The sequence below is a fragment of the Lampris incognitus genome, chromosome 10, assembly GCF_029633865.1.
Source record: "Lampris incognitus isolate fLamInc1 chromosome 10, fLamInc1.hap2, whole genome shotgun sequence".
NCBI lineage: Eukaryota > Metazoa > Chordata > Actinopteri > Lampriformes > Lampridae > Lampris > Lampris incognitus.
In genome coordinates, this window is record NC_079220.1 from 43418705 (window position 1) to 43446114 (window position 27410).

Here is a 27410-nt window from a genome sequence, read left to right on the forward strand (position 1 = left end):
GACAAAGAATACCTAGTAAGCCAGCACCAGCCAAAGAAGCACATATCTTCCAACAAAGTGGCAGGCTGATATGTGGCTTAGGACAGGAATGAATCGATTATCCCTGTTGTAAATCTTGGAAGTCAGCCTGTACCGACAACTCTCCAACTCAAAGCTCACACTTTTGAAACCAAAACATTTTGTGGGACTTTCACAAAAAAAATAAATTTTAAAAAAATGGACTGTAATTATTTTTAAGCGAAGGCTTTGCTTTCTAGAATACACTTTACTTCAGTAGTGATATCTCAAAAGTGGCTTCTAGTGCAAATATGCACTTCCGCCGACTTTATTTCTTTGCTTTCAGTGTAAGGAGACAGTACGGAAAGAGTAAGCTATGAATCAAGACCGCGCATTTTGGGCTCTGTCAAAGCCATGCCATTGTCCTTGAGCTGATAAGTGAAAACCACAGGCATTAAGCAAGATGACTTTTCCTGCAGAAAAAAAAACACAAGCTGAGGGCAATCCATTCTGTGAAGAGCAGAAAGTATATTTCTTAACAGTGAAAGTCACCAAAGTACAAGATTAAAAACTCTCATGCCCTCTGAGATTTAACACTGTGTTACTTTCTATGGGGTGATGGGGTTTGAGTTGTGTTTAGTCAGAGATTTTAGTTTAGTTTAAGTACAAACTTGTGAAAGTTATTTCGTTTACATGTAGTTAAATTGTAGCACTGTTTGAATTGTTAGGTACATAAGTGAAACTGAGTATTGATAATAATAATGATATTTATTTCAGTTCGGATATATGTGTTTTCTGTGTGCTTGATAAGGACTTTTATTGCGAAATTCTATTGTTGAGGGGTCCGGGGTCTCAGTTGGGGAGCTGCTGTGATTGGATGATTTACGTTCTGGGGGTGATGTCAAGAAAGTTAATACAGCTTCAGAGCAGAGATTCTTTAGTATGACTGGACGAGAGGACGGACTGGTGAGTGATTGCGGGAGTGAGTGAGTTATATTGTGTGTTAGCTTTGAGTTGAGGGGTATTTGAATGATGTATGTTTGTATTTTGTGTGGTTTTCTTTTCAAGGTTCGTAACCTGTTGGTTAAAAATAAAGAAATTTTCGACCATTGAGTGACGTCCTGTTCATCCTCGCCTCAGCTGCGGGGCTTGTTTGTGTGTTAGTAGCACAGTTACGAACCACCACGACGGCAGAAGAGTTGCTGAACCGTCGCCTGGAAGAGAAAGGTTGTGGTATCCATGTTGTTGGTGTAAACGTAATAAACCCGCACATAAGGCCGCTAGGGTGGTGAACTTTCCCTTTCAACAACGTACCTGTTTGTAGCTAGCATGCTAGCTCAGGTCCGTGTAGCTAACTAAAGTAAGGGCTCAGCTAGCAGTTTAGGAAGCTAACGCTGCTAGCTAAAGTAAGCACAGCTAGTAGGCTATGAAGCTAGTGTGCTAGCTAGCAATTATGAGAGTTAGCAAGGGAAAGCTAACGTGAGTTAGCATCGGAAGCTAACGTAATTACCATAACAAAAGCTGACGTGAACTAGCAAGGAAAGCTAGCCCAGCCAGTAGAATAGGAGCTGTTTAACTAAACAGCTACCTGCTGATGCCAGTGATCACATTTAGCAGCCGTCTAAATTAATGACCTAAGCTTTAGCTTAGTTTTGAGCGTACCTGGGTAGCAAGCCAGCAGGGGAAGATGAGACCTTCCCCACTTTATTTATTTGTGTTGTTTTCTATTTTGGGCGGTATCCCCGGGGGGACCCCTGGTGAGCCCGGTAACGTCGCTGAAGACTAGTCAGGCTGAGCTAGTCAGGGCAGAAGATTCTGAGCTAGTGTAGGCAGCTAGAGAGGGCGAAAGACTTTGAGTTAGAAAAGGAGATACAGGTACGCTCAGTGCTTAGCATCCAAGGTCAATCAATAAAAATGGAATCACTAAAGAAAGAGAGGACCAAAGTGAAGACGGCGTTCACAAAAAGAGCCAACTACATCCTTAGAATGGCAACAACCATGGTTCGAGATGAGCTGAAAGTTGAGTGGAAATCATTTTCTGATGATGCAAAAAAGGTTCTTTCTGCAAATGATGACTATGAGGCTGGCTTGCTAGCTGAAGCGAATGATGACGCGGAGGCACTGGAAGGCCGCTCAAAGCAGACATAGAGAGAGTAACCAGAGAGTGTGAGCTCAAAGTTGAAGAGGTGAGACAGGCAGTCAAGTCCAGCCTTTGGTCGAGATATGCGGAGACCGAGCTAATATCTACCATTGGACGGGCAGAAAGAAGCTATGAAAGCGCTGAGGGAATCAGCCTGGAAGGAGTAACCTACAACAAGCAGACCGTGACGTTAGCCCGGGGCAGCTCAAGAAGTTCTTCCCGGCGGTCAAGACAGAGGAACTGGTCAGGCCAGAGAAAATCAAACTCTTAATCAGCCACAGAGAGGGTAGGCTTGCTCCGCAGCGGATGAAGAGAGTGGGAGACCTGGTGTTGTGGGACGGCCCACTGGGAAAGACTGTGGAGGGAGCGCACCCTAATCTGTTCGAGAAGGTGAAGGTATCCATTCACAACTCAAAGACACATTTTGCACGCTCAATGAGAGCAAAGTGATCAAGGTCGAAGAGACTTCCAGAAAGCCAAATAGCTCCAAGAGAGGAAACGCTGGGCCTGAAGCAAGAGAGTGGTGAGGAGATCAGGAACACGGCTGCAACCAGCAAGGAAGTTCTTGAGTGGTGGAAATGGGACAGCATTGGAGCTGCGTGTGAGCCGAAGTGTGGAGGATGTCGGTGCGGGAAATGCCAGCCAGGGGGGAAGGAAATGCCTAGCTGAAGAGAAAGAACTAGAAAAAAATCAAGGAAGGCCTGACCTATGTGGCTACTGACGACCAGTGACTCGCCGCACTGGGACGCGGGATACCCCTGGACTGAAGACCCGGCTTCACTTCCAAATAACAGGAAAGTGGTGGAGGCGACATTCCTGAGAACTGAAAAGCGCTTCATGAAGGACCCATTGTGGAGAGCTGCTTATGCAGTCCAAGTACACGAGATGGTGGAAAGAGGAGCAGCCATTGAGTTAATGAAGGACACGATCAACAGTTGGAGAGGGCCAGTTTGGTATGTAAGTCACCTAATCGCACCAAACCCTCACTCTGTCACCACGCCAGTGCAGCTCGTCTGGAACAGTAGCCAAGAATTCAAAGGGACGAGCATGAACAACATCCTGCTGAAGGGTCCGGATGTGCTAAATCCAATCCGGGCGGTTCTGCTCAGGTTCAGAACAGGAGAGCATGCAGCCATAGGAGACATCAAGAAGATGTACAATTCTGTGTGGCTGAACGAAAGAGAGGTTCACCTTCATTGGTTCCTCTGGAGGGACTCACCCGAGGAAGAGATCAGAGACTTCGCCATCACTCGGGTCAATATTGGAGACAGGCCAGCGGGATGCATAGCGCAGCTGGCCATGAGGGAAACCGCAAGACTGCCCAGGTTCTCTCACATGGACGACGAGAGAAGAGTGCTTGAAGAGGACAGCTATGTGGACGGCATCCTCACGTCCCATAATGACCCAGAGAAACTGGACAAGATCACAAGAGGAGTGGAGGAGATACTCTGGGCCGGAGGCTTCTCACTCAAACCGTGGGTTCGGTCCGGTCAAAGTGGGAGGTGCGAGGGTAGTCAGGTTGGGCAAGCTGTTAAAAGCCTAAGTCCAGAGTCCGGAACCCTGGTGTTGCCCAACCAGCTAGGGCAGGAAGACAACAAGGCTCTTGGTGTCGGATACTACGTGGACAGCGACAGACTCTTCCTTATGGTTTCAATCAACTTCTCCAAAAGAAAGCAGAAGATGAGGACGGGGGTCGACCTATCGGAGAAGGAGATCAAGGAGAAAACGCCAAACCCTCTGACCAGACGGGAGCTCCTAAGCCAGGTAGCAGGGCTCTACGACCCTGTTGGTCTAGCTACCCCGGCCAAAGAGAGAGGGGCCATCTTGGTCAGGAGAGCCTTCCAGGAGGCTGGGGGAGGAGATTCCAAGAAAGACACGTGGGACAGTCCCCTTCCGGCAGACCTCCGGGCAGATGCCATCAAGCTTTTTGAAGAGTATGTGCGGCTTCGTCAAATGAGTTTCGAAAGGAGCCTTACTCCTCCTGGATGGAGGGGGAGGCCGTGGGGCATCACGTTTTCAGACGGGAGTGATGACGCCTTCGGAGCTGTTCTGTACCTGAGGTGGGAGATGTCTACAGGGGCGGACATCCGCCTTGTTGAGTCAAAGGCCAAGCTGGCGCCCCTTGACCAGAAGGGCGACGTGGTCAAAGCAGAGATCTGCAGCGCCATCTTCGCTGCCAGGCTGAGAGGGTTCTGGGAGAGGCAGGGTCGATTTGAGGTGGAGAGATGGTTCCACTTCGTAGACAGCCAGACTATCTTGGGAGCTATCCAGAGAGAAATTACGGGTATCAGACGTTCTTCGCGAACAGGGTTGGGGAAATTCAGAAGGCTAGGCTTGTAGCTGACTGGTGGTGGATCCCAGGAGATCTGAACGTCGCCGACCTTGTCACCCGAGGAGGTCCTCCAGAAGTCCTGGGTGAAGGCTCCATTTGGCAAAAGGGTCCTGAGTTCCTAGTGAGGCCAGTAGAAGAATGGCCCATGAAGTCCGCAGCAGAGGTGGCGGCCAGCGCCAGAGAGGCTGTGAGTAAGCTCCAGCGGAGGGCATTCACAGCGGCTCTCACTCGAGGCCAGTGGAAGAAGACAGCAAGTCCTGTCCAGGGGCCTCTGGATGGGGCTGACGAGGTTCCTGTGCACATGATGAAGGAGGAAGAGTCGACCTCCGCTGAGATTGAAAGCAAGGAGAGGCTCTGGGGCGCGGCCATCGTTGATCTGGTTGAACCTGAAAAGTTCAGTAGCTTGGCCAAGCTCTGTGGGGTGATCGGTTGGGTTCGCCGAGCTGTTAAGAGATGGCTGATTCGTGGGAGAGCCATGGAGAGAGCAGAGTGGGAGGCTAAGTACTCGAGAGAGAAGGTGGGCAAGCCAGTTCTCGACGTGGGGGGAGGTCAGAGCTGCCTTTTGGAACCTATGCTTGGCAGCCCAAGAGGGGGTAGCTTTCCCTGAGTCTACATTGAACAGGCTTGTAGTTGTCAGAGAAGAGACATCAGGGCTACTGTTGTGCTATGGAAGGGTCCAGACCACAGGAGAGACAGGAGTGCCGCTGGTTCCGTATGGAGCATGGATGAGCACCCTGCTGGCACGAGAGGCCCATGGAGTAAACCATGAAGGGGTGACTGGCACCCTGTTTTGGATGAGGAAAAAGGCTTGGGTGGTTCAGGCTCAGCGAGTAGCTTGGAAGGTCGTTGACTCCTGTGTCCCCTGCCGGAAGACCAGAGCAGAGATGTGGCAGCAGGTCATGGGCGACCTTCCCTGTGCGGACCGAGCCAGCTGCTCCAATTCAGTTTACGACCCTAGATTTGTTTGGCCCATACACGATCAGGGATGTGGTAAAGAGGAGGTCTAGGTTAAAGGTCCGGGGTGTGGTGTTCTCTTGTATGGCCTCTAGGGCCCTACATGCTGATATGGTGGAGAGCCTGTCCACGGAGGGCTTCTTGGGCACTTACCAGCGGTTCACTGCTCTCAGAGGGCACCCGAAGCAGGTCTGGTCTGACCAGGGTGCGAACTTTGTTGGAGCTCGACCGGCGCTGAAGGAGCTCCATGAGTTCCTGGAGAATGTTGACACGGAAGAAGTAAGAGTAAAAGCCGCCAGGCAAGGAACAGAATGGATTTGGGTTCTCCACCCAGCCGACTCGCCTCACAGGAATGGCGCAGCGGAAGCAGCAGTCCGCATACTCAAGAGGGCACTGAGCAACGTTAGGAGTGACGGAAACCTCACGGGGCTGGAGTTTCAAACTCTGCTCTACCTGGCAGCCAACTTGTCAAATGAGAGGCTGATCGGCGCCAGACTACAGATCTGAGACGACGCGGTGGAGGTGGTTACGCCCAATACTCTGCTGTTGGGAAGAGCTGGACCCACAGGGGACACGCGGGGCTTTGAGTTTCAGAACTATCCATTTGTGAGGTTGAGGGCAGTCCAGGCTGAAGTAAACAGATTCTGGCTGCAGTGGAGCCAGCTAGCTGGGCCAGGCCTGTTCATCAGGCCTAAGTGGCATAGAAAGGCTCGCAACGTCGCAGTGGGGGACTTGGTTTGGCTAGCTGATGAGAATGCGTTGAGGGGTCAGTTTAGGCTGGGTCGAGTCCTGGAGGTAACCCCCGATGAGAAAGGGGTCGTTCGTGATGTCAAAGTGAGAACATGCCCCAGCTGTCCAGTGGCTACAGGCAAGCGTCCAGAGGAGAAGAACGACGGTGGCCGGAGGTTCTCCACGGTGCTCAGCAGAGACGTTCGAAGGCTCGTGGTGCTCCTGCCTGTGGAGAAGCAGGAAGGGCTGGGGAGTGAGCGGCCCCAGGACGGCGGCCATGCCTCTCCGGGAGGACCTGGCTCCGGGGTCGTGAGAGGTCAGGAGAGCCTTTGACTCCGTGACTCTGGCTGTGCCTCTTCGGGGGCCCTGTACGAAGATCAGCAGCGAGCGACCCTGTGATGCTGGCCGTGCCTCTTCGGGGGGACCTGGCTCCGGGGTCGTTAAAGGCTTAAAGAAGAAATTGGAAGAGTTGACCGAAGAAACACCACCAAAGAGAAAGTGGTGATTATTAGTGTGGTCTCCTTAGGTCTAGAGTCCAGGAGACCAAGTGGGAGGTGTGTTACTTTCTATGGGGTGGTGGGGTTTGAGTTGTGTTTAGTCAGAGATTTTAGTTTAGTTTAAGTACAAACTTGTGAAAGTTATTTCGTTAACATGTAGTTAAATTGTAACATTGTTTGAATTGTTAGGTACATAAGTGAAACTGAGTATTGATAACAATAATGATATTTATTTCAGTTCGGATATATGTGTTTTGTGTGTGCTTGATAAGGACTTTTATTGTGAAATTCTATTGTTGAGAAATGCGTGCATCCGGGGTCTCAGTTGGGGAGCTGCTGTGATTGGGTGATTTACATTCTGGGGGTGACGTCAAGAAAGTTAATACAGCTTCAGAGCGGAGATTCTTTAGTATGACTGGACGAGAGGACGGACTGGTGAGTGATTGCGGGAGTGAGTGAGTTATATTGTGTGTTAGCTTTGAGTTGAGGGGTATTTGAATGATGTATGCTTGTATTTTGTGTGGTTTTCTTTTCAAGGTTCGTAACCTGTTGGTTAAAAATAAAGAAATTTTCGACCATTGAGTGACATCCTGTTCATCCTCACCTCAGCTGCGGGGCTTGTTTGAGAGTTAGCAGCACAAACACCCCCCCCCCCCCAACACACATGCACACACACAAAATTTAGAAGGGTGAAATCCTTAAATCCTTTACTCTATTTTACTCTATTTCCACTCTCAAACTTCATGTCTTGATGCATGCTTGAGCATGCACAGCACTTGGTAAAATGTTTCTATAAATCATGCCCATTTTTACTGAGCTGAAGTTATATAACTGTGAAATTTTAACTTAATGTATTTCACACTTTAGGACGTTTCAACAAAACAATGTCCTCATGAACATTGATAAATTACATGCTTGTTGTTTGATGCAAGAACTTATGTCTGAATTCTTCGTCATAACTAGTGTGCATTTTCTATAGTGATACAGCTATGTGTACTAGTGATAAATGAAGTGAATCTTTTCATGCTAATAAGGTGATTAGGATCCCACAAACTCACCTCCTCATGCTCTCTCCTCTTCCAGCGCAGCTGAGCATTGGCTGCTGCCATGGCCTCAATCACAAACGTGGTTGTCATGTAACTGGTGAGAAGCAAAAAGAACATATACACATGAAAAACTACATGCTACAAAACCGCCTCTGGCTCCACTCATGATGAAAAAAACATCTCTATTTCTGCTGTTGAATTCAGTCTCTAGATCTGCTTAAAGACTATTCATGAAATTAAGAAAAGGCTACCTGAGCACAGTGAACCAAACTAATTTCCTCATGTCTAATCATGGAGATGGGATGTTTAAAAAGATAAAAGTTTTTAAAAAAAATAACAGGGTGGATTACAGGATCCACCCTGTCATTTTTTTTTAACTGTATGCATCAATTTTAACAATTATAAATTAACCTTAAATCTATGATTTACTAGCCCCTGTCTTGCACAGGTACCAGAATCCGGTTTGTTCAACTTAAGATGCATTAATTTAACCAGCATCACGTGAATAAAAACAGAATACAATGATTTGCAAATCCTTTTCGACCTATATTCAATTGAATACACTACAAAGACAAGATATTTAATGTTCAAACTGATAAACTGTATTGTTTTTTGCAAATATTCACTCATTTTGAGTTTGACGCCTGCAACACGTTCCAAAAAAGCTGGGACAGGGAAAACAAAAGACTGGGAAAGTTGAGGAATGCTCAAAAAACACCTGTTTGGAACATTCCACAGGTGAACAGGTTAATTGGAAACAGATGAGTGTCATGATTGGGTATAAAAGGAGCATCCCCGAAAGGCTCGGTCATTCACAAGCAAGGATGGGGTGAGGTTCACCACTTTGTGAACAACTGCGTGAGCAAATAGTCCCAACAGTTTAAGAACAACATTTATCAACGTACAATTACAAGGAATTTAGGGATTTCATCAGCTACAGTCCATAATATCATCAAAAAATTCAGAGAATCGAAGGCAGTGAAACGGCAGCCTTCCAACAGGAACCTGAAGTGTCAGGAGGCGAGGAAGAGACCCAGAAGCTCCCGGTCGAAGGTGCTGTACTTCCGCTCGTTGTCCTTAAGCTGTTTGCTAAAGAAGGCAAGAGGCTGCCAGGCGCCGCCCACCCACTGCTCGCACACCGCCCTGACCGCATAGTCAGAGGCGTCAGTCGTGAGGGCAATCGGGGCAGTGGGGCACAGGTGTGCCAGCAAAGCGGCATTGGCCAGCGCAGCCTTGGCGTCGTCGAAAGCTACGTCCATCCCCAGGGACCAGTCTACCTCGCCCTTGGCTTCCTTGCCCCGCAGGGCCTCGTACAACGGCCGCATGCGGTGAGCTGCGTGGGGAATAAACCTATTATAAAAGTTCACCATGCCCAAGAACTCCTGCAGGGACTTCACAGTGCGGGGGCGTGGAAAACTGGCAACGGCATCCACTCTGGCAGGAAGAGGAACGGCTCCAGGCGGGGAGATGCAGTGGCCGACGAAGTCGATGGACGACAGGCCAAACTGGTACTTGGCTGGGTTGACTATGAGTCCATGTGCACTGAGCCGCTCGAACAACTGCCGGAGCTGTATCAGGTGCTCCTCCCAGATGCGCTGGCCATGAGAATGTCATCCAAGTAAACAAACAAGAACGGCATATCCCGTAGCACAGAGTCCATCAGCCGCTGGAACGTCTGCACTGCCCCCTTGAGACCAAAGGGCATCCGCAGGAACTCGAAAAGTCCAAATGACGTGATGACTGCTGTCTTGGGCACGTCCCGAGGGTGGACCGATACCTGGTGGTAGCCCCGCACCAAATCTACTTTGGAAAAGATGGTAGCCCCCGCCAGGTAGGTGGAGAAATCCTGTATTTGCAGGACGGGATACCGGTCAGGGGTTGTGGCACTGTTAAGGCGACGAAAATCACCACAGGGACGCCAACCGCCGTCAGCCTTAGAAACCATGTGCAGGGGGGGAGGCCCACAGGCTGTCCGAACACGCACAATGCTGAGGCATTCCATGGTGGCAAACTCCTCCCTGGCGAACGCGAGCTTAGCAGAGTCGAGGCGCTGAGCACGTGCGTACACCGGGGGGCTGTCGGTGGCAATATGGTGCTCCACGCCATGCTTAGCCACCGCTGACGAGAACGTAGGTGTGGTGGGGTCCTGGAACTCTGCGAGCAGTCGTTGATATGCGTCTCCGGCAGCGAGCATGTTTGACAAGCCGAGCGTCCCTGCACCTCCCAGTGTGCACGGGTATGTAGCGAAAGAGACAGCATCGATCAAGTGACAGTTTGTAACATCCACCAGCAGCCTGAAGGCACACAGGAAGTCCGCGCCCAGGAGGGGAACCGACACCGCGGCCATAACGAAGTCCCAGCCGAAACGCTGCCCGCCGAAACACACCTCCACATACCTGGTGCCGCAGGTACGTATGGACGTGCCATTCGCAGCATCCATCCGGGGGCCTTGACCGCCGGCCATGGTGTCCACGGCCGATGCAGGCAGGATGCTACGCTGAGCGCCTGAATCGACCAGCAGCCGCCGGCTAGATAAGGCGTCCTTGATAAATAACAGCCTACTGTTCTCGCCGGCGCTAATAGCTGCTATTGAGCGCTGGCCCTGGCGTTTCCCTGGACGCTGAAGCTGCATGGCAGGCGACACTGCTTGGCCCTGGCACCAAACCTGTTGTAGTAATAACACAACCCCCTGTCACGCTAGCGGCGGGCAGCCACCGCAGCTGCGGTGCCCGCTGAGTCCTCCAGCGGCGGGGGTGAGGTCTAGGTAGGGAGCATCGTATGAACGAACTGCTGCCGGTTGGCAAGGAAAATCCTGTCCGCTTCCGCACCCAGAGCGCGGTAGTCTTTGATGGAGGAGAGGGGGCAGCTGGCTAACGCTGTGCGCACAGGCTCTGGGAGCTGCGGCAGAAAAATATGGGTGAAAATGAAGGAGGGGTCCGCTGAGCCCAAAATGGCCAAAATCTTCTCCAGCAGCTCAGAAGGTTTGCTATCACCGAGTCCGTTGAGTGACAACAGGCGATCCGCCTTCTCCATCTCCGACAGCTCGAAGAGCTGCAAAAGGAATGCCTTGAGTGCGCCGTATTTTCCCACAGGCGGGGGGGGGGATTCCAGTAGCCCCATAGCTCGGGCCGTCGTCTGAGCATCCAACTCTGCCACCACATGGAAATACCTCGTAACATCCCGCATTATTCCTCCCAGCTCGAACTGGGCGTCAATGTGCTGAAACCATGGCCAGGGACTGTGCTGCCAAAAGTCGGGCAACTTCACTGTCGCTGCTGAGATGCTAGCGCTAACATGAGCCATTCCGTTAGCATCACTCGGAGCCGGAGCAGTGTCGTAATCGCTTTGGGTCGACATGTTCGTTGTCAAAGTGCGGGGACACCAATGTGGGAGTGCAGGACTGAGGAGACGGAGAGATCGAGTTGAGTCAATTACATTTACTCGCCACAAGAAACGACACTAATACAGCACAATCCCTCGTGGCAACCAGCTAACCGCTAGGCTGCTGCAAACATGGCTCCCCCGGAAACCCCAAGCCCTGCCTACGTCAGCACTCTGAATGTCTGCCTTAAAGGAGCAGCAGCCCCTGGTGAATCGACCCTCAAATGTGTATCACCACACAGGCACCATTAATGCTGAAAGGTACATACAGGTTTTGGAGCAACATATGCTGCCATCCAAGCGACGTCTTTTTCAAGGACATCCCTGCTTATTTCAGCAAGACAATGCCAAGCCACATTCTGCACATGTTACAACAGCGTGGCTTCGTAGTAAAAGAGTGCGGGTACTAGACTGGCCTGCCTTCAGTCGCGACCTGTCTCCCATTGAAAATGTGTGGCACATCATGAAGCGCAAAATACGACAACGGATACCCTGGACTGTTGAGCAACTGAAGTCGTACATCAAGCAAGAATGGGAAAGAATTCCACCTACAAAGCTTCAACAATTAGTGTCCTCAGTTCCCAAACGCTTATTGAATGTTGTTAAAAGGAAAAGTGATGTAACACAGTGGTAAACATGCCCCTGTCCCAGCTTTTTTGGAACGTGTTGCAGGCATCAAATTCAAAATGAGTGAATATTTGCAAAAAAAAATACAGTTTATCAGTTTGAACATTAAATATCTTGTCTTTGTAGTGTATTCAATTTAACATAGGTCGAAAAGGATTTGAAAATCATTGTATTCTGTTTTTGTTTACGTTTTACACAACGTCCCAACTTCATTGGAATTGGGATTTGTATGAGACCTGTCCAGGAACTATGGTATCCCCATGTTGGGGGATAATGGCATCAATGATAAGGACCTGATCTAAATAAAATGTCAACCTTAAATCTAACTAAAAAATTATCAGAATTTACATGTGAATGGAGAATTTATTGAAACACTAAAACAAGCCTCACCTCATGAATGCTAGGAAGCAGATCAGCGTCATGCTGACCACCCAACCAGCTGTAGCAAACGCCTTGGGCATGGTTAGAGCACCTGTCCCTACGATCAGATTAAACATGTACACCAACCCCACCTGAAAGAGATATGGAGAAGATGAGAGTGGAAGACATATACCAGTGGTGCCTATCTGATAAACAGATCACCCGGGGGACCGGGTAGCATAGCGGTCTATTCCATTGCCTACCAACACGGGGATCACCGGTTCGAATCTCCATGTTACCTCAGGATTGGTTGGGTCCCAACAGAAACAACTGATCGTGTGTGCGGGTAGTAAGCTGGATGTGGGTATGTGTCCTGGTCACTGCACTAGCGCCTCCTTTGGTTGGTCGGGGAGCCTGTTCAGGGGAAGGGGAACTGGGAGGGAGGGAATAGTGTGATCCTCCCACGCGCTACGTCCCCCTGGTGAAACTCCTCACTGTCAGGTGAAAAGAAGTGGCTGGCGACTCCACATGTATCAGAGGAGGCATGTGGTAGTCTGCAGCCCTCCCCAGATTGGTGGAGGAAGGAAGGAAGGAAGCAGGGAGGCCAGAGGCTACGCTTTAAAGATGTGCTCAAGCGTCACATGAAGATCTGCGGAATAGATGACTCCAGCTGGGAGACAGTGGCCCTGGACAGACAGAGATAACCCTCCACAGAATCAGAAACAATTTATTGTCATCTCAGTCATGTACTTTCATACACAAAAGAGACGAAATTTCGTTTCTCCCAGCCCACAGCAGTGCAACACAAAAGACAAAGAACACATCCAAAAGAAAACGACACCACCAAAAACATACAAAAACAGAGAGAACAAAGCAAAAAAAAAAAAAAAAAAAAAACACACACACAAACAGTCAACAACACAGTGCATTCAGTAAATTTGCAACACAGTCCAAAAATATCACTATCCAGAGAACAAATGCCAGCCAGCGTGACTGTCGGAACCGCCGGTCTGCATGGGCTAGCAGCTAGCTCAACCTGTCTCACTCCCACGTCCAGTCAAACTAAATAGGCATTTTCCTAATCATAAATAAACATAAGTTTTTGGACTTCTGTGCGAGTCATGGATTGGCCATAACAAACACCATGTTCGAACATAAGGTAGTTCATAAGTGTACTTGGTACCAGAACACCTTAGGCCGAAGATCAATGGCAGACTTTGTGGTCGTATCATCAGATCTGTGTATGGCGACAGAATAGTGCCAAAAAGAACTTGCGCGATAAAACATGCATTCGGGCGTATTATATTATTTCACACACGTAGATATTAACTGCAAGCGCGCAAATTATCTCTGTGCGTGCGCACTCAGAGCGAGCGAGGAGGAATCTGTGACCAGCGCGCCAAACAACCACTCGAAAATCACTCCGCTCTCTCGAAGTTGATTTCTGCTCACGTGAAGTGAATTTCTGCTCTCTCGCTCAAAAGTTTTGGCACTGTGGGGGAGGGAACAAGGGACGGTATTGGCACTGTGCGGGAGGGAACCAGGAGCGGTATTGGCACTGTGAGGGAGGGAACCAGGGGCGGTATTGGCACTGTGAGGGAGGGAACAAGGGGCGGTATTGGCACTGTGAGGGAGGGAACCAGGGGGTCGGTACTTGCTCTGCTGTGATTGGTCGTTTCTGAAGAGCGAGATTTGATTGACAGCCCTTTTCTCATGGAAGTCTGCTGAAACGAAGAAGACAACAGCATCTGGGCAGAGGTTCCTTCAGGTAAGAAACCCTTCGCTAAATTCGGGCATTTGTGATGAACGAAAACAGCGGCTTGTGTAAAATTTCATCTAAGTATGTTTCTGAGAAATATGTTACTGTAGCTAAACATCAACATTTGTCTTTGTATAGTCTATAACATTATTAGTTAGTCCATAACGTTAACCGTAGCTTGCGCTAGCGAATAGCTAACGTTAACTTACAGTGTATATGTCAGGTTAACAAACATTTTTGACAAATGACTCCAAATATTGTTCTATTTTATTTAAAGTTGAAATATTCAAGAGAAATCACTTCTCACTACTATCTTGCTTCACTCCCCTTCATTTGTCAAAAATGATTTTTAACCTGACATAGGTTAACATTAGTTAGCTCCATGTCTGGCTAGCAACAATGAATATTACGTTATTAACTGAACTACATTAAATAGATAATATTAAATATTATTTTAGAAACGTGCTGGTTGTGGCATTGGTCAAAAGCTGATGCATGTTCTTACGCATTTCTCCCCACCCCTCATGTTTGTGCCCTCAAACTCATAGATTTCACCGAGCTTCTGTACTAGCAGCAGCATCTAGAATGGAGGTAAGTCGGTCAGCTGTACCACTTAGGTTAGGCTACCTACCTATGTATTAAATATGCATTGTCAAGCTGTAATATTGGAGAGTGAAATTAACTGCCAATGGAATTACTGTATGTCCACACACACACACACACACACACACACACACACACACACACACACACACACACACACACACACCTTGTGTGTCACAAAACACATTGAAATGGTTCATTGTTGAAATATTAGCATGTCCTGTAATGTAGTTTTAGCTTGACTTTATGTATTTATTTTTTCACTTTCATTCTCTCTTCTCAGGACACCGTTAGGAGAAAGATCCTGACCCGGCTCCTGTCCAAGTTTGAACTGGGACTCACAAGAGAGCCTATCGATTTGGATTATTTTGAGTTTATGTGTAGGCAGGAGTTGTATTTGTGCAATGCGCTGTCAAGGCATGTTGATGTACCGACAGACATAGTACAGGCCCTAGAGAACTTTTTTAGGCATGTGAGGGACCACCTTGAGAGGCAACACACTGGTAGTGTCCAGCCCGATACAGTACCTGGGGAGGTGGGGCATCCCAGGTTTGATATTGATAGGGAATGCTTGGAGGAAGTCCTGGAGCTAGACCTCCCTGTTCCCTGCATGGCAAAGATGCTCGGTGTGTCAAGGAGGACAGTGTTTAGAAGGATGAATGAATTTGGTCTTTCTGCTAGACGTTACCATGAAATTGATGATGAGGAGCTGGATAATGTTGTGCGGACCATAAAGAATGAGATGCCAACTACAGGCTACCGCATGGTTAAGGGGAGGTTGCGGTCTATGGGTATCCATGTTCAGTGGAGGAGAGTGGCTGCATCATTGCACCGTGTAGACTCCCTGGGCATTCTCTCAAGACTGTCAGGCCTAGGCTGCATTTTGCGAAGGACCAACTCTGCCAGGTGCCCCCTTTCTCTGTAGCATGTGGCCACAAACGATAAATTAATCAGGTTGGTACTTATGAATAATAATAGAATGGTATGCATGTATAGGCTATTTATTGTGCTGGTGTAGTAATTACAGTCAAAACTTTGCTCCCAAAGTACAACATTGTGCTGTTTGGAGCAGTGGATGGGTACTCCAGGAAGGTAAATTATCGTTTTGTGTAACATGGTTTGTCTCTTGAAGCTAAAAAGATATTTTTGGTAATGTATTGTGCATGACTGCCTGAAACTTACCATAACTTCAAAGAATTTGCATTGTAATTTTATAAAACAGATAATGTGCCTCAATGCTGCCACCAACAACCTGGCTTCAAAGGCATTTGCTGCCTTCAAGCAGGCTACGGAAAGATATGGCATTCCCTCAAGGTAAACCTTTTTTTTAAAATGTGAACATATTTGGCATGGGATCAGAAAGATCCACTTCATTTTGATCATTTCAGTTCAGTTCTTCATCTTAATACTTTCCTGTAGGACTGAATTTTATGTGCTCAAAGCTGTGTGGAGAGGTAAATGTTAAGTAGAGGTTGTAATGGGTCTCTTGTACTTGAGTCGGTTGTATGGCACTATCAATGTTACCAGGGCACAAGTTGCCACAATAGTGGCACCCTCTTTCTAGGGATCGGTCGGAGCCTTTAAAAAGCTGACAAAGACTGTTGCCATGTATGCTGTATATTAACTTAATACACAAACACTGGTGTTCAGTGGTTTGGATGTTGAGATGTATCTAAGCCACACTTGACATGTTTACAAAAATCTGACAAAACTTGTCACAAACTTTGCCATTTTGGACTACTTTATCGCCTGTGCATCATAGGATCAGAGGTGATCAAGGCATTGAGAATGTTGACATTGCCAGGTTTATGTTCACTACGCAGGGTACCGACAGGGGAAGCTTCATGTCAGGAAAAAGCGTTCACAACCAAAGGTTTGTTATGTCTGCCTCATTCATTAATTCTTTATAACAGTGCACCTCAGAGGCCATTGTGCCTTACTTATTAAAATTCTTCTGGCTGTTGTTCATTTGGCACGGTTAAATAGATTGTATTTGTCGTTGTCATTAGAATCGAACGTCTGTGGCGGGACGTGAAGACCTGTGTCACCTCCAAATACTACAATATGCTTCGGAGTCTGGTACAGGATCAGTTGCTGGATGTTTCTTCCACAGGGTCGAACCAAAATCACTTTTACGGAGCTTGTCTGAAGAGTATTGCCAATGGCGTGACTAACAATAACATTGTCAAAAAAGGTTATTTGGTTCTAAAAACATTTATACGTGACTATTGTGCTATTTTGTGTTAGCCTTGATGCAAGCAGTCTTCAGAGGCAAAATTAATTTGAAATGTTTGATTGCCAGTACTGGCTAAAACCTAACCTTCATATTACCGAGACAGTGGATATGTATGCAGTACTCATTTCATGGTTTAACCCCTGCCTTTACCTATCATGAACTCAACAGAAGACCTTTTCTGTGTCCACCTGGTCTTTCTCCTCAAACTGAAGATGGACCTTGAAAGTTTTATGGAAGGTTGGAACAATCATCCTGTCCGAACTGAAAATGATAGAACTCCTGAGCAGTTGTGGTGGCTGGGTTTGATGACCACAGATATTGACCAGCCAGAAAACATTGAGGCATGTTTTCTAAATATTGTTAAGTGTTAAAACCTTGTATAGTGTCTGATAATTGGGTCAAGTTTTGGAATCCTGTAACCTTGGGGGTGGTATTGTTCTATGCAAACAAGTACTATTATGTCAGATAAATATTCTGGGAGGATAGACTACCAGCCACAAATGCCATGTAAAACTCTGCTTTTTCTCTTCTAGGACATTGAGGAACCAGACATTGACTGGGATATTGCCATAGACCACAATGGTGAAACAGGAGGAGTTATTGTGGTTCCTCACATTGACTATCCGGTGAGCAAGGAACAAAGGGAAGGCGTTCAGGCCCTCCTTGAGCAGAGCGACCCGGACATGGCCGCTAGGGAATTGTACCTCCTATGCTGCGAATATTTGAGCCCCTCTTAACTCCCACCACACCCCCCAAGGACTCCCCCACCCACTGGTCTCTGGTGCGACCCTGATTAATTGTATTAATAAACTGCTCATTCAGTTACATCAGCCTACCTCCTTGTGTGCCATGCCAGAAAATCTATTAGTTCTCTTGTAGATAATTTATCTAATTTAACTGTGCCTTTTAGGTAGCAGTCCACTAGTTTTCTGAATTGTTTCAATTTCAATAGATTCTTGGTCCTGCTTTGTACAATTAACAAAGTTGAGGTTCACTCCAATATGTTTGTAAATACAACAGTGTATGTAGAGGTACCTAGCTATGCTTTGCAGCATTTACTTATTCTGAAGTTTTTCTGAAGTAGGCCTATTAAAATCTGGCAAAACAAGATTAACAATAAAGCATTATTTGTAGGTCCAATGTTAAAACATCTACAGACATACAGCAGCAGATTTGGAACATTATTGATGTCAAAATGTATGACTTGTTCTGATATTACAGGGGACATACAACAGGGTGGTAGTTGAATGTCACATTCTACCTTGTTCCTTGGCTCTACTGTATTTAATGCAATGCAAGTGTGAGTGGTACATGGAACTACCAAAATTGCTTTTAAACAATCTAGAGGCAAGTGATAACCGTAGCCTATTTTGGGGTGTATCAACATTTCCCATTTAAAATTTGCTATTCAAACTTAAACACTTTGGTAATTGCAAAAAGGTCCTTAATTTAAATAACACCTTGGTTTTACTTAAACCAATTTTGGGATGCTGTCTGTGACACTACATAGCTCTAATGGATAAATAGAATTACAAATGTAGTCGTTTTATGTACAGAATTTTATTTCAAGACAAGTTGACCAGGATAAAAATAGTAAACACATTCGGCCTTCCACCATTAACATGGCTGTGCCCACTAAACTCATAGCAACAATCTACTGGCCAAGATACATTTCTTCTAGACGACCTGTTAAAATTATCAAGGTAAACAGTTTCTTGGCAGAATATTTACTTCAAGACAGGCAGTAGAAATGTTGACAAAAGAAAAAAATAGCAGCGAAGTTCGAAACGAAGTGGTAATGGCGTCTTCTTCTTTGGGGACTGGGAGTTCACTTTCCTGAGCTTTCTGAAAGGAGGGATGTCAATCAAATCTCGCTCTTCAGAAACGAGCAATCACAGCAGAGCCAGTACCGACCCTGGTTCTCTCCCCCACAGTGCCGAAAGTTTCGAGCGAGAGAGCAGAAATTCACTTCGCGTGAGCAGAAATCAACTTCGAGAGAGCGGAGTGATTTTCGAGTGGTTGTTTGGCGCGCTGGTCACAGATTCCTCCTCGCTCACAGCATTTTTTTCCTTGCTCGGGGAGCAGTTTCCTCTGAGTGCGCGCGCACAGAGATAATTTGCCCGCTCGCAGTTAATATCTACGTGTGTGGCAATAATATAATACGCCCGAATGCATGTTTTATCGCGCGAGTTCACGCGCCGCACAGAGATAATTTGCGCGCGCGCTCGCAGTTAATATCTACGTGTGTGAAATAATATAATACGCCCGAATGCATGTTTTATCGCACGAGTTCTTTTTGGCACTATTCTGTCGCCATATACGTCAGTGATTTGGACTTAGTTCGGATTTAAAAAGTCGGATAGTGAGCAGAAAAATGTCATTTGCAAGATGTGTCGAATGACAGTGCCTGCAAACAAAGGTAACACGAGCAATTTGTTCTACCATCTAAAAACAAAACATGTCCTCGAGTATGAGCAGAGCCAGAGGACGAGCTCGACTCAAACGCCCAGTCAGTCTCCGAACACAGGAGGGGAGAAAAAAGTTTGCCCTACTACCCAACCGCAGACCTCTATTGCGCAAGCTTTTTCGAAGAGTACTCCCTATGATAAAAAAGAGCAACATTACTGACATTACAAAAGCCATTACGATACACTTATGCAAAGACATGGTCCCTTTCCAAACAGTGGAACATAGCGGGTTTCAAGACATGATTAAAACCTTTGATCCACGATACGTAGTGCCGAGATGCAAGTACTTTAATGAGACAGAAATGCCCAAACTGTATGGCCAGTTCCGAGAGAAAGTTGAAAAAGACCTCCGTGAATTTAAGTATTTCGCAACTACTACGGACTTGTGGTCGAGTCGCACCAGGGAGCCTTATATCAGCCTCACGAAGCAAGTGAACTGGAGTAAACACCAAAGTTTAGTGTTTGTGTTTGCAGCTCGATTTTAATTTGAAATATGCTGGGTTTTTTTCTTAACTGAAAAGATGCTAAGTGTACTTTAAGTATTTCTTTCTTAAAAAATATCTGCAACTTGAGAAATTTGGTGCTGAGTAACACTTTTGCATTATAGAAAACCTCTTTTACTTTAAGTACTGTTTACAATATCCACTTTATTTTTGTGTTCTTGAAGAAGTGAGCAATTGTTGTTGACAATGTAACCTGCACGACAGGGGAATGGGCCTATGCTTGCGCAGGGACAGTTTACAGTCTAATGTCTAAGTTCGGTGGAGATTGGTGTAGGTTTTTTCTCTAGACCGGATTCTAGTACTCACCCCAAAGACAACACACACACTCGTGGGTATAGTTTACAATAAAAAAAACAATTTATTTCAACAGTTCAAAGTAAAGTTATTTCAATATCAATACTAAATTAGAGGTGTTATATATATATATATTTTTTACTCTATTATACTTTTTAAAAGTTCTTCCTAATATTCTATTTATTGTCTATATCTATCTATATTCTATTTTATACCCTTCTAATATATTACTTATGCAGCCATATTCTACACTAACAAATTAAAGAAAATAATCCAAAATAAAGTATGAGTGCACTCAAAGAAAATAATAAAGAAAAGGGGGAATGATTCAGTCTTCCAATCTGTGCAAGGTGCAATGTCCAGATCCTACCACAATCACAGGGGCAAGTTAATGTAGAGGCGATGATGATGAATCCAAATCCAGGGCGATGATGGGGGCAATCCAAAGGGGGTATCCAAGGGTTCCAAAAGGGTGTAGCAAGGGGGGTTGTTCGGGGTACTAAAAAACCAGTCTGCACAAAATTGTACAGATTCCTTATTAATTGCAATCTCTATCAAACAATTACAAACAAAATAAAAATACCCAAATCTAGAGTCAATTCTCAGAATTAAATCATTTCCTACATATAACTAATATGCGGCTGAATGACAACAGCCTATTGCTGTAAGAACAGTTAAAAACAATGTCATCGCAGCCAGGCTGCGGCACCATCAACGTGAATTCACGTCTAGCTGGCTGCTATGGGTTCCATGCATGCAATGTAGCCCGAGTTGGCTCGGTGGCTAGTGGCAACTGGAGCTTACAGTTTTTTTTAACAACAAGCATATTATTATATTAAAATGTCTAACATTCCTACATCAAATAAACCCTATGGACCGGGTGTCCTGACTGGTTTTAAAGCTCTGAATCATATGGGAACTGCTAAGGATCATAGATATACGTTTTAGCTGGGTTAGCTTAGCTTAGCAACCAATGGAAAATTGTAAGTCTTTAGATTTCAAGATTTTAAACTCTTATCTCACCAGGATTCCAGCAGCGTACAAAACACAAGAGAAAAGAGTCTTCCTTCTTCCTTCAACGGGAGATCATCTGTCTTTGGATAAAATCAAGATATCCTACGTAAATGGCTACGATTACATGGAACACAGAAAGCTGTTTACTTTTTAGCTTTGGCTAGCGGCTCACCAAGGAAGCTTCGTGGGAGGGATCTTTTTTGTCGTAGTTCAAATGTCCTGTAGCTCAAATATCCGTAGTTCAAATATCAATAATTCAGGTATCCATAGTCAAAGTTGTCCGTATTTCTAAATATCCGTATTTCTCTTCTCTATTGTCGACGGTTGTTTGCATGGTTTAAACTCTGTAGCTCGTGTGCCTCCTAGAGGCTACTCGTGGAACTTACATACGTCACAGGGTACATGTAATCATGTGGGTTACAACAACATTTTCACTATTTTTCATTATAGAAAACAGCCTGTTGTACTGTTCTTATTTAAAATATCAGCAATGTTATTTGTGTTCGTTTGCACTATTTTGCACCATTGAGTGCTGAGTATTAATTTTGAGTTTTGAGATCTGCACAATACATGTTCTCAAAATTATATTATATCTGTTTTTATTTTTTTGTTGTTGTTTTTTATTTATTTTTTATCGATTTAGCTTTGCTAAGGGACTATATAACCCATTCAGAAACACTTCCATTATAATTTTTACACTTAAGTTTATATCGCGATATATACCATTACCGTGAAGGGATTCAATTTATACCGCGATATGAATTTTAGGTCATATCGCCCAGCCCTACTGGGAATGTCTGGCAGAGGCCCCTGTCCGTGAGGTCTTTAACTCCCACCTCCGGAAGAAGTTCTCGTGTATCCCGGGGGAGGCTGGGGACATGGAGTCTGAGTGGGCCATGTTCAAAGCCTCTATTGCAGATGCGGCAGTCAGGAGTTGTGGTCATAAGGTCATCGGCGCCTGTCGAGGCGGCAACCTAAGAACCTGCTGGTGGACACAGGTGGTGAGGGAAGCCATCAGGCTGAAGAAGGAGGCCTTTCGAGCTTGGTTGGCCAAGGGGTCTCCTGAAGCAGCAGACAGGTACCAGGCAGCCGGGAGGCCAGAAGGGCCGTGGCTTCGGCGGTCATGGAAGTAAAAACTCGGGTGTGGGAGGTGTTCGGCAAGGCTATGGAGAAGGACTTTCGGTTGGCCTCAAGGAAGTTCTGGCAAACCATCCGGCAACTCAGGAAGGGGCAGGGCTTGACTCAGGCTGTGTTCAGCTAGGGAGGGGAACTGTTGATCCAGACTGGGGATATTGTCAAGCGGTGAAAAGAACATTTTGAGGAGCTCCTGAACCCAGCTAACATATCCCCAGTGGAGGAGATAGAGTCTGAAGACTCAGGGGAAGGCCTACCCATATCCCTGGCAGAGGTCTCTGAGGTAGTTCAGAAGCTCCTCGGTGGCAAGGCACTGGGTGTGGATGAGATTCGCCCTGAGATGCTGAAGGCTCTGGACATCGTCGGACTGTTTTGATTGATATGCCTCTTCAGTGTCACGTGGAGGTCGGGGACAGTACCTGTGGAGTGACAGACTGGGGAGGTGGTTCCCATATTCAAAAAGGGGGACCGCAGGGTGTGCTCCAATTATCGGGGCATCACATTGCTCAGCCTCCCTGGGAAAGTCTACTCTACGGTGCTGGAAAGGAGCCTCTGACCGATTGTTGAACCTCGGATCCAGGAGGAACAATGCAGATTCCATCCTGGCCGTGGAACAAGAGACCAACTCTTTACCCTTGCTGATGTGCTGAGGGGGACATGAGAGTTTGACCAGCCAGTCTACATGTGTTTTGTGGACTTGGAGAAGGCTTACGACCGTGTACCTCGGAGCACTCTGTGGTGGGTACTGCGGGAGTATGGGGTACTGAGACAGTTGCTACAAGCCATCCAGTCCTTGTATAACCAAAGTGAGAGCAGTGTCCGCCTTCTCTGAACAAAGTCAAACACGTTTTCGGTGGGTGTCGGACTCCGCCAAGGTTGTCCCTCATCTCTGATTCTGTCTGTGATATTCATGGACAGGATCTCAAGGCACAGCCAAGGTGAAGAGTGTGTCCGTTTTGGGAACCTCAGAATTGCATCTCTGCTCTTCCCGGATGATATGGTTCTGTTGGCTTCATCAGAACATGACCTCCAGCGTGCACTGGGGCGGTTTGCAGCTGAGTGTGAAATGGCCGGGATGAGAGTCAGCACCTCCAAGTCTGAGGCCATGGTTCTCTACCAGAAAATGGTGGATTGCTCCCTCCGGGTTGGGGATGAGTTGTTGCCTCAAGTGAAGGAGTTCAAGTATCTCGGGGTCTTGTTCACAAGTGAGGGTAGGATGAAGCATGAGATTGACAGGAGGATTGGTGCAGCATCAGTAGTAATGTGGACATTGTACCAGACCGTTGTGGTGAAGAGGGAGCTGAGCTGGAAGGCAAAGCTCTCAATTTACCAGTCAATCTTTGTTTCAACCCTCACCTATGGTCATGAGGTTTGGGTAGTGACCGAAAGGGTGAGATCATGGATACAAGCGGCTGAATTGAGTTTCCTCCATAGGGTGTCTGGGCTCAGCCTTAGAGATAGGGTAAGGAGCTTGGATATCTGGAGGGAGCTCAGAGTAGAGTCACTACTCCTTCACGTCGCAAGGAGTCAGTTGAGGTGGTTCGGGTATCTGATTAGGATGCCTCCTGGGTGTCTTCCTTTGGAGGTTTTCCGGGCATGGCCAACTGGGAGGAGACCCCGGAGTAGACCCAGAACTCGCTGGAGGGACTACATGTCCAATCTGGCCTGGGAATGTCTTGGGATCCCCCAGGAGAAGCTAGAGGGCATTGCTGGGGAGAGGGACGTCTGGAGTGCCCTAGTTAGCTTGCTGCCACCACGACCCTACCCCAGAGAAGCGGCTGAAGATGAATGAATGAATGAATAAATAAGCATAAGTGGTTTAGGAAAAACAGTAGCAATGAGTTTGTTGCAAAAACAAAACAAGCTGCTGCATAAGATGGTGACTACGAAGGAATAAGAAGTTAATTTATTTTGCTGACAGAAAAAAAATTAAATGTCTTTACTATACGAAGGTGGTGTAGAATGATACTACTAATTTCTGTGCCAACCAAAGATAGTACCTTTAATTGATTCAAACATTGACAAGCATAATGTCTGCTTCAGGAGAGAGCTATTACCATTACCTGTCATATTTTGCTCAATCACTGTTGCATGTACAGCACAGCCCACATCTACAGTGGCTTCCTTGAACTTTTCCACATTTTGTCACATTTCGACCACAAACAAATATATTTTATTGGAATTTTATGTGAAAGACCAACACAAAGTGGCACACAATTGTGAAGTACAAAGAAATTATACATGATTTAAAAAAAATTTACAAATAAAAAACTGAAAAGTGTGGTGTGCAAAAGTATTCAGCCCCCCTGAGTCAATACTTTGTGGAACCGCCTTTTGCTGCAATTACAGCTGCAAGTCTTTTGGGGTATGTCTCTACCCGCTTTGCACACCTAGAGACTGACATTTTTGCCCATTCTTCTTTTCAAAATAGCTCAAGCTCAGTCAGATTAGATGGAGAGCGTTTGTGAACGGCAGTTTCCAGATGTTGCCACAGATTCTCAATTGGATTTAGGTCTGGACTTTGACTGGGCCATTCTAACACATGAATATGTTTTGTTTTAAACCATTCCATTGTAGCCCTGGCTTTATGTTTAGGGTCGTTGTCCTGCTGGAAGGTGAACCTCCGCCCCAGTCTCAAGTCTTTTGCAGACTCCAACAGGTTTTCTTCCAAGATTGCCCTGTATTTGGCTCCATCTATCTTCCCATCAACTCTGACCATCTTCCCTGTCCCTGCTGAAGAGAAGCACCCCCAGAGCATGATGCTGCCACCACCATGTTTGACAGTGGGGATGGTGTCTTCAGAGTGATGTGCAGTGTTAGTTTTCCGCCACACATAGCGTTTTGCATTTAGGCCAAAAAGTTCAATTTTGGTCTCATCTGACCAGAGCACCTTCTTCCACATGTTTGCTGTGTCCCCCACATGGCTTCTGGCAAACTGCAAACGGGACTTCTTATGGTTTTCTTTTAACAATGGCTTTCTTCTTGCCACTCTTCCATAAAGGCCAGATTTGTGCAGTGCTCGACCAATAGTTGTCCTGTGGACAGATTCCCCCACCTCAGCTGTGGATCTCTGCAGTTCGTCGAGAGTCACCATGGGCCTCTTGGCTGCATCGCTGATCAGTGCTCTCCTTGTTCGGCCTGTAAGTTTAGGTGGACGGCCGTGTCTTGGTAGGTTTGCAGTTATGCCATACTCTTTCCATTTCCGGATGATGGATTGAACAGTGCTCCGTGAGATGTTCAAAGCTTGGGAAATCTTTTTATAGCCTAACCCTGCTTTAAACTTCTCCACAACTTTATCCCTGGTGTGTTCCTTGGACTTCATGACGCCGTTTGCTCCCCAATATTCTCTTAACAACCTCTGAGGCCGTCACAGAACAGCTGTATTTGTACTGAGATTAGATTACACACAGGTTGACTCTATTTAGTCATAAGGTCAACATTCGATCATTCAGCAATCATCAGGCAACTTCTGAAGGCAATTGGTTGCACTCAGAGAAAAGGGGGCTGAATACTTTTGCACACCGCACTTCTCATTTTTTTATTTGCAAAAATTTTTTTAAATCATGTGTAATTTTCTTTGTACTTCACAGTTGTGTGCCACTTTGTGTTGGTCTTTCACATAAAATTCCAATAAAATATATTTATGTTTGTGGTCGTAACGTGACAAAATGTGGAAAAGTTCAAGGGGTATGAATACTTTTGCAAGCCACTGTACAGTGGTTTTACATTGGGCCCAACTAACGCACCATTGTAATTGTAATCCTAGATACCTTATCAGAATTGCAATTTTGTATATGCACGTTGTATAATGGTACACATTATTGGTATGCAAGATTAAAAAGTTACCTTCCATATTTTTAATCCCATACATCTATCCTCTTGATCTTACCTTTGTAGACTAATTTTCAGCTTTACCTTCCATTTCCTTTACTTTAAAAAAAAAATCTCCAATCTTTTAAAATCAAATATTGAGAGCACCCACAAGTAAGTATTTCATTAAATAGGCTGTACTGTAACTGCTGCATATTGCAGAATTATCTTGAAATTTGAAACTTGTACCAAAACCAAATCTACAACAGACAAAAAAGGGGGTTAATAGTACATTAACTTGATAGAATTTCTGTATTCCCATGGTTGCATAAATCTTCTGTATGATAGACAATATGCCCACTTTGATTGACCACTAATGGGCTAACATTGCCTGATTATTACAAAACAAAAATCAATGAACTTTCTTCAGAGATCAAGTACAGTTCTGACCAAAAATCATCAAACATGTTTTGGATTAAAGAAAATTTTATCTGTTAAGGTAACTGCTGTAAAAGTTTATGGATTCACTATTGCTCGAGTTAAACAGACTAGGACAATAGGAGAACTCAGGGTCATAAATTCAGACCTGATCACAAGCTGGTGATAAGTTCTCATGGTCAAAAATGCACAATTCACAAAATCAAATTTGCACGGATTATCAATCAAGAACCTGAGAACTCTCCAACCAACAAGTCAAAAGAATGCTTCACTCATCACACTGGACCCCCTCATAGCCCTTTTCCACCATTTTCCTTGCCTCTTATCCAATCATTAATACTAGCTGGGAACACATGAATGTATACAACAGATTTTCACTTCCATTAGTAGGTATGTCCCGATCAATTTTTTTTTTTTTTGCACAAAATCTAATCCAAGTCATTTGCCGATAGCCTTTCCCAATCCAATATTTCTATTGTGCTACATACTACAGCTGCAAAGTGCGCCCTCTGAGTACATTAAAGTTAGAAAAAAAATCAATTTTAGGCAAGATATACTTGACAATTTAATAGCGCTGCATAAAGAGAAAACTAGCATCACAGCTGTTCATTTATGGTACTTAACAATATAGCAAATGAACTAGTATAGAAAATAATAGAGAACAAAATCTCTTACAAATATAGAAATACTAATCAAAAAAGGAGGACATGTTAAAGAGTAAAAACCGAAGTTTGTATTCCTTGAACTTATTTCTTTTTAAGTGCCTTATTGTATTAGTTATGTTGAAAGTAGCTTGGTTAGTACCACTTCATCAAGTAACGGCATTGCATAGACCATAGGTTCCCAAATGGTGTGCCGCGGCACACTGATGTGCCGTGGGATTTTGTGAAACTATACATTATTATTGCAATTTTCAACTAAAAAGTTATTAATTAATGTTTAATTTTCTGTCAGTATTTTGTACACACTCATTTCCCAATACAGAGAAAATTATCCCCCTAAAAATTTCTTTAAAAACCTTCCATCAAAGGGAACCCCAGTTTTCGCCGTTCTTGCAGTAGTTGTGGGAATTATTAGAGCGTGACACA

At 45.6% G+C, this 27410-nt stretch overlaps 1 protein-coding gene across 1 annotated transcript in view; it reads right to left on the bottom strand.

The window, feature by feature from the left end:
* The window catches only part of tmem104 (transmembrane protein 104), a 181560-nt gene that overhangs the window by 146861 nt on the left and 7289 nt on the right, over window positions 1-27410 (bottom strand). The window contains exons 3-4 of the mRNA XM_056288305.1: window positions 12094-12215; window positions 7708-7789 (exon numbers count right to left, since the gene is read on the bottom strand). Coding sequence (XP_056144280.1) covers window positions 7708-7789; window positions 12094-12215 — 204 coding nt within the window. The remainder of the gene's footprint in view (window positions 1-7707; window positions 7790-12093; window positions 12216-27410) is intronic.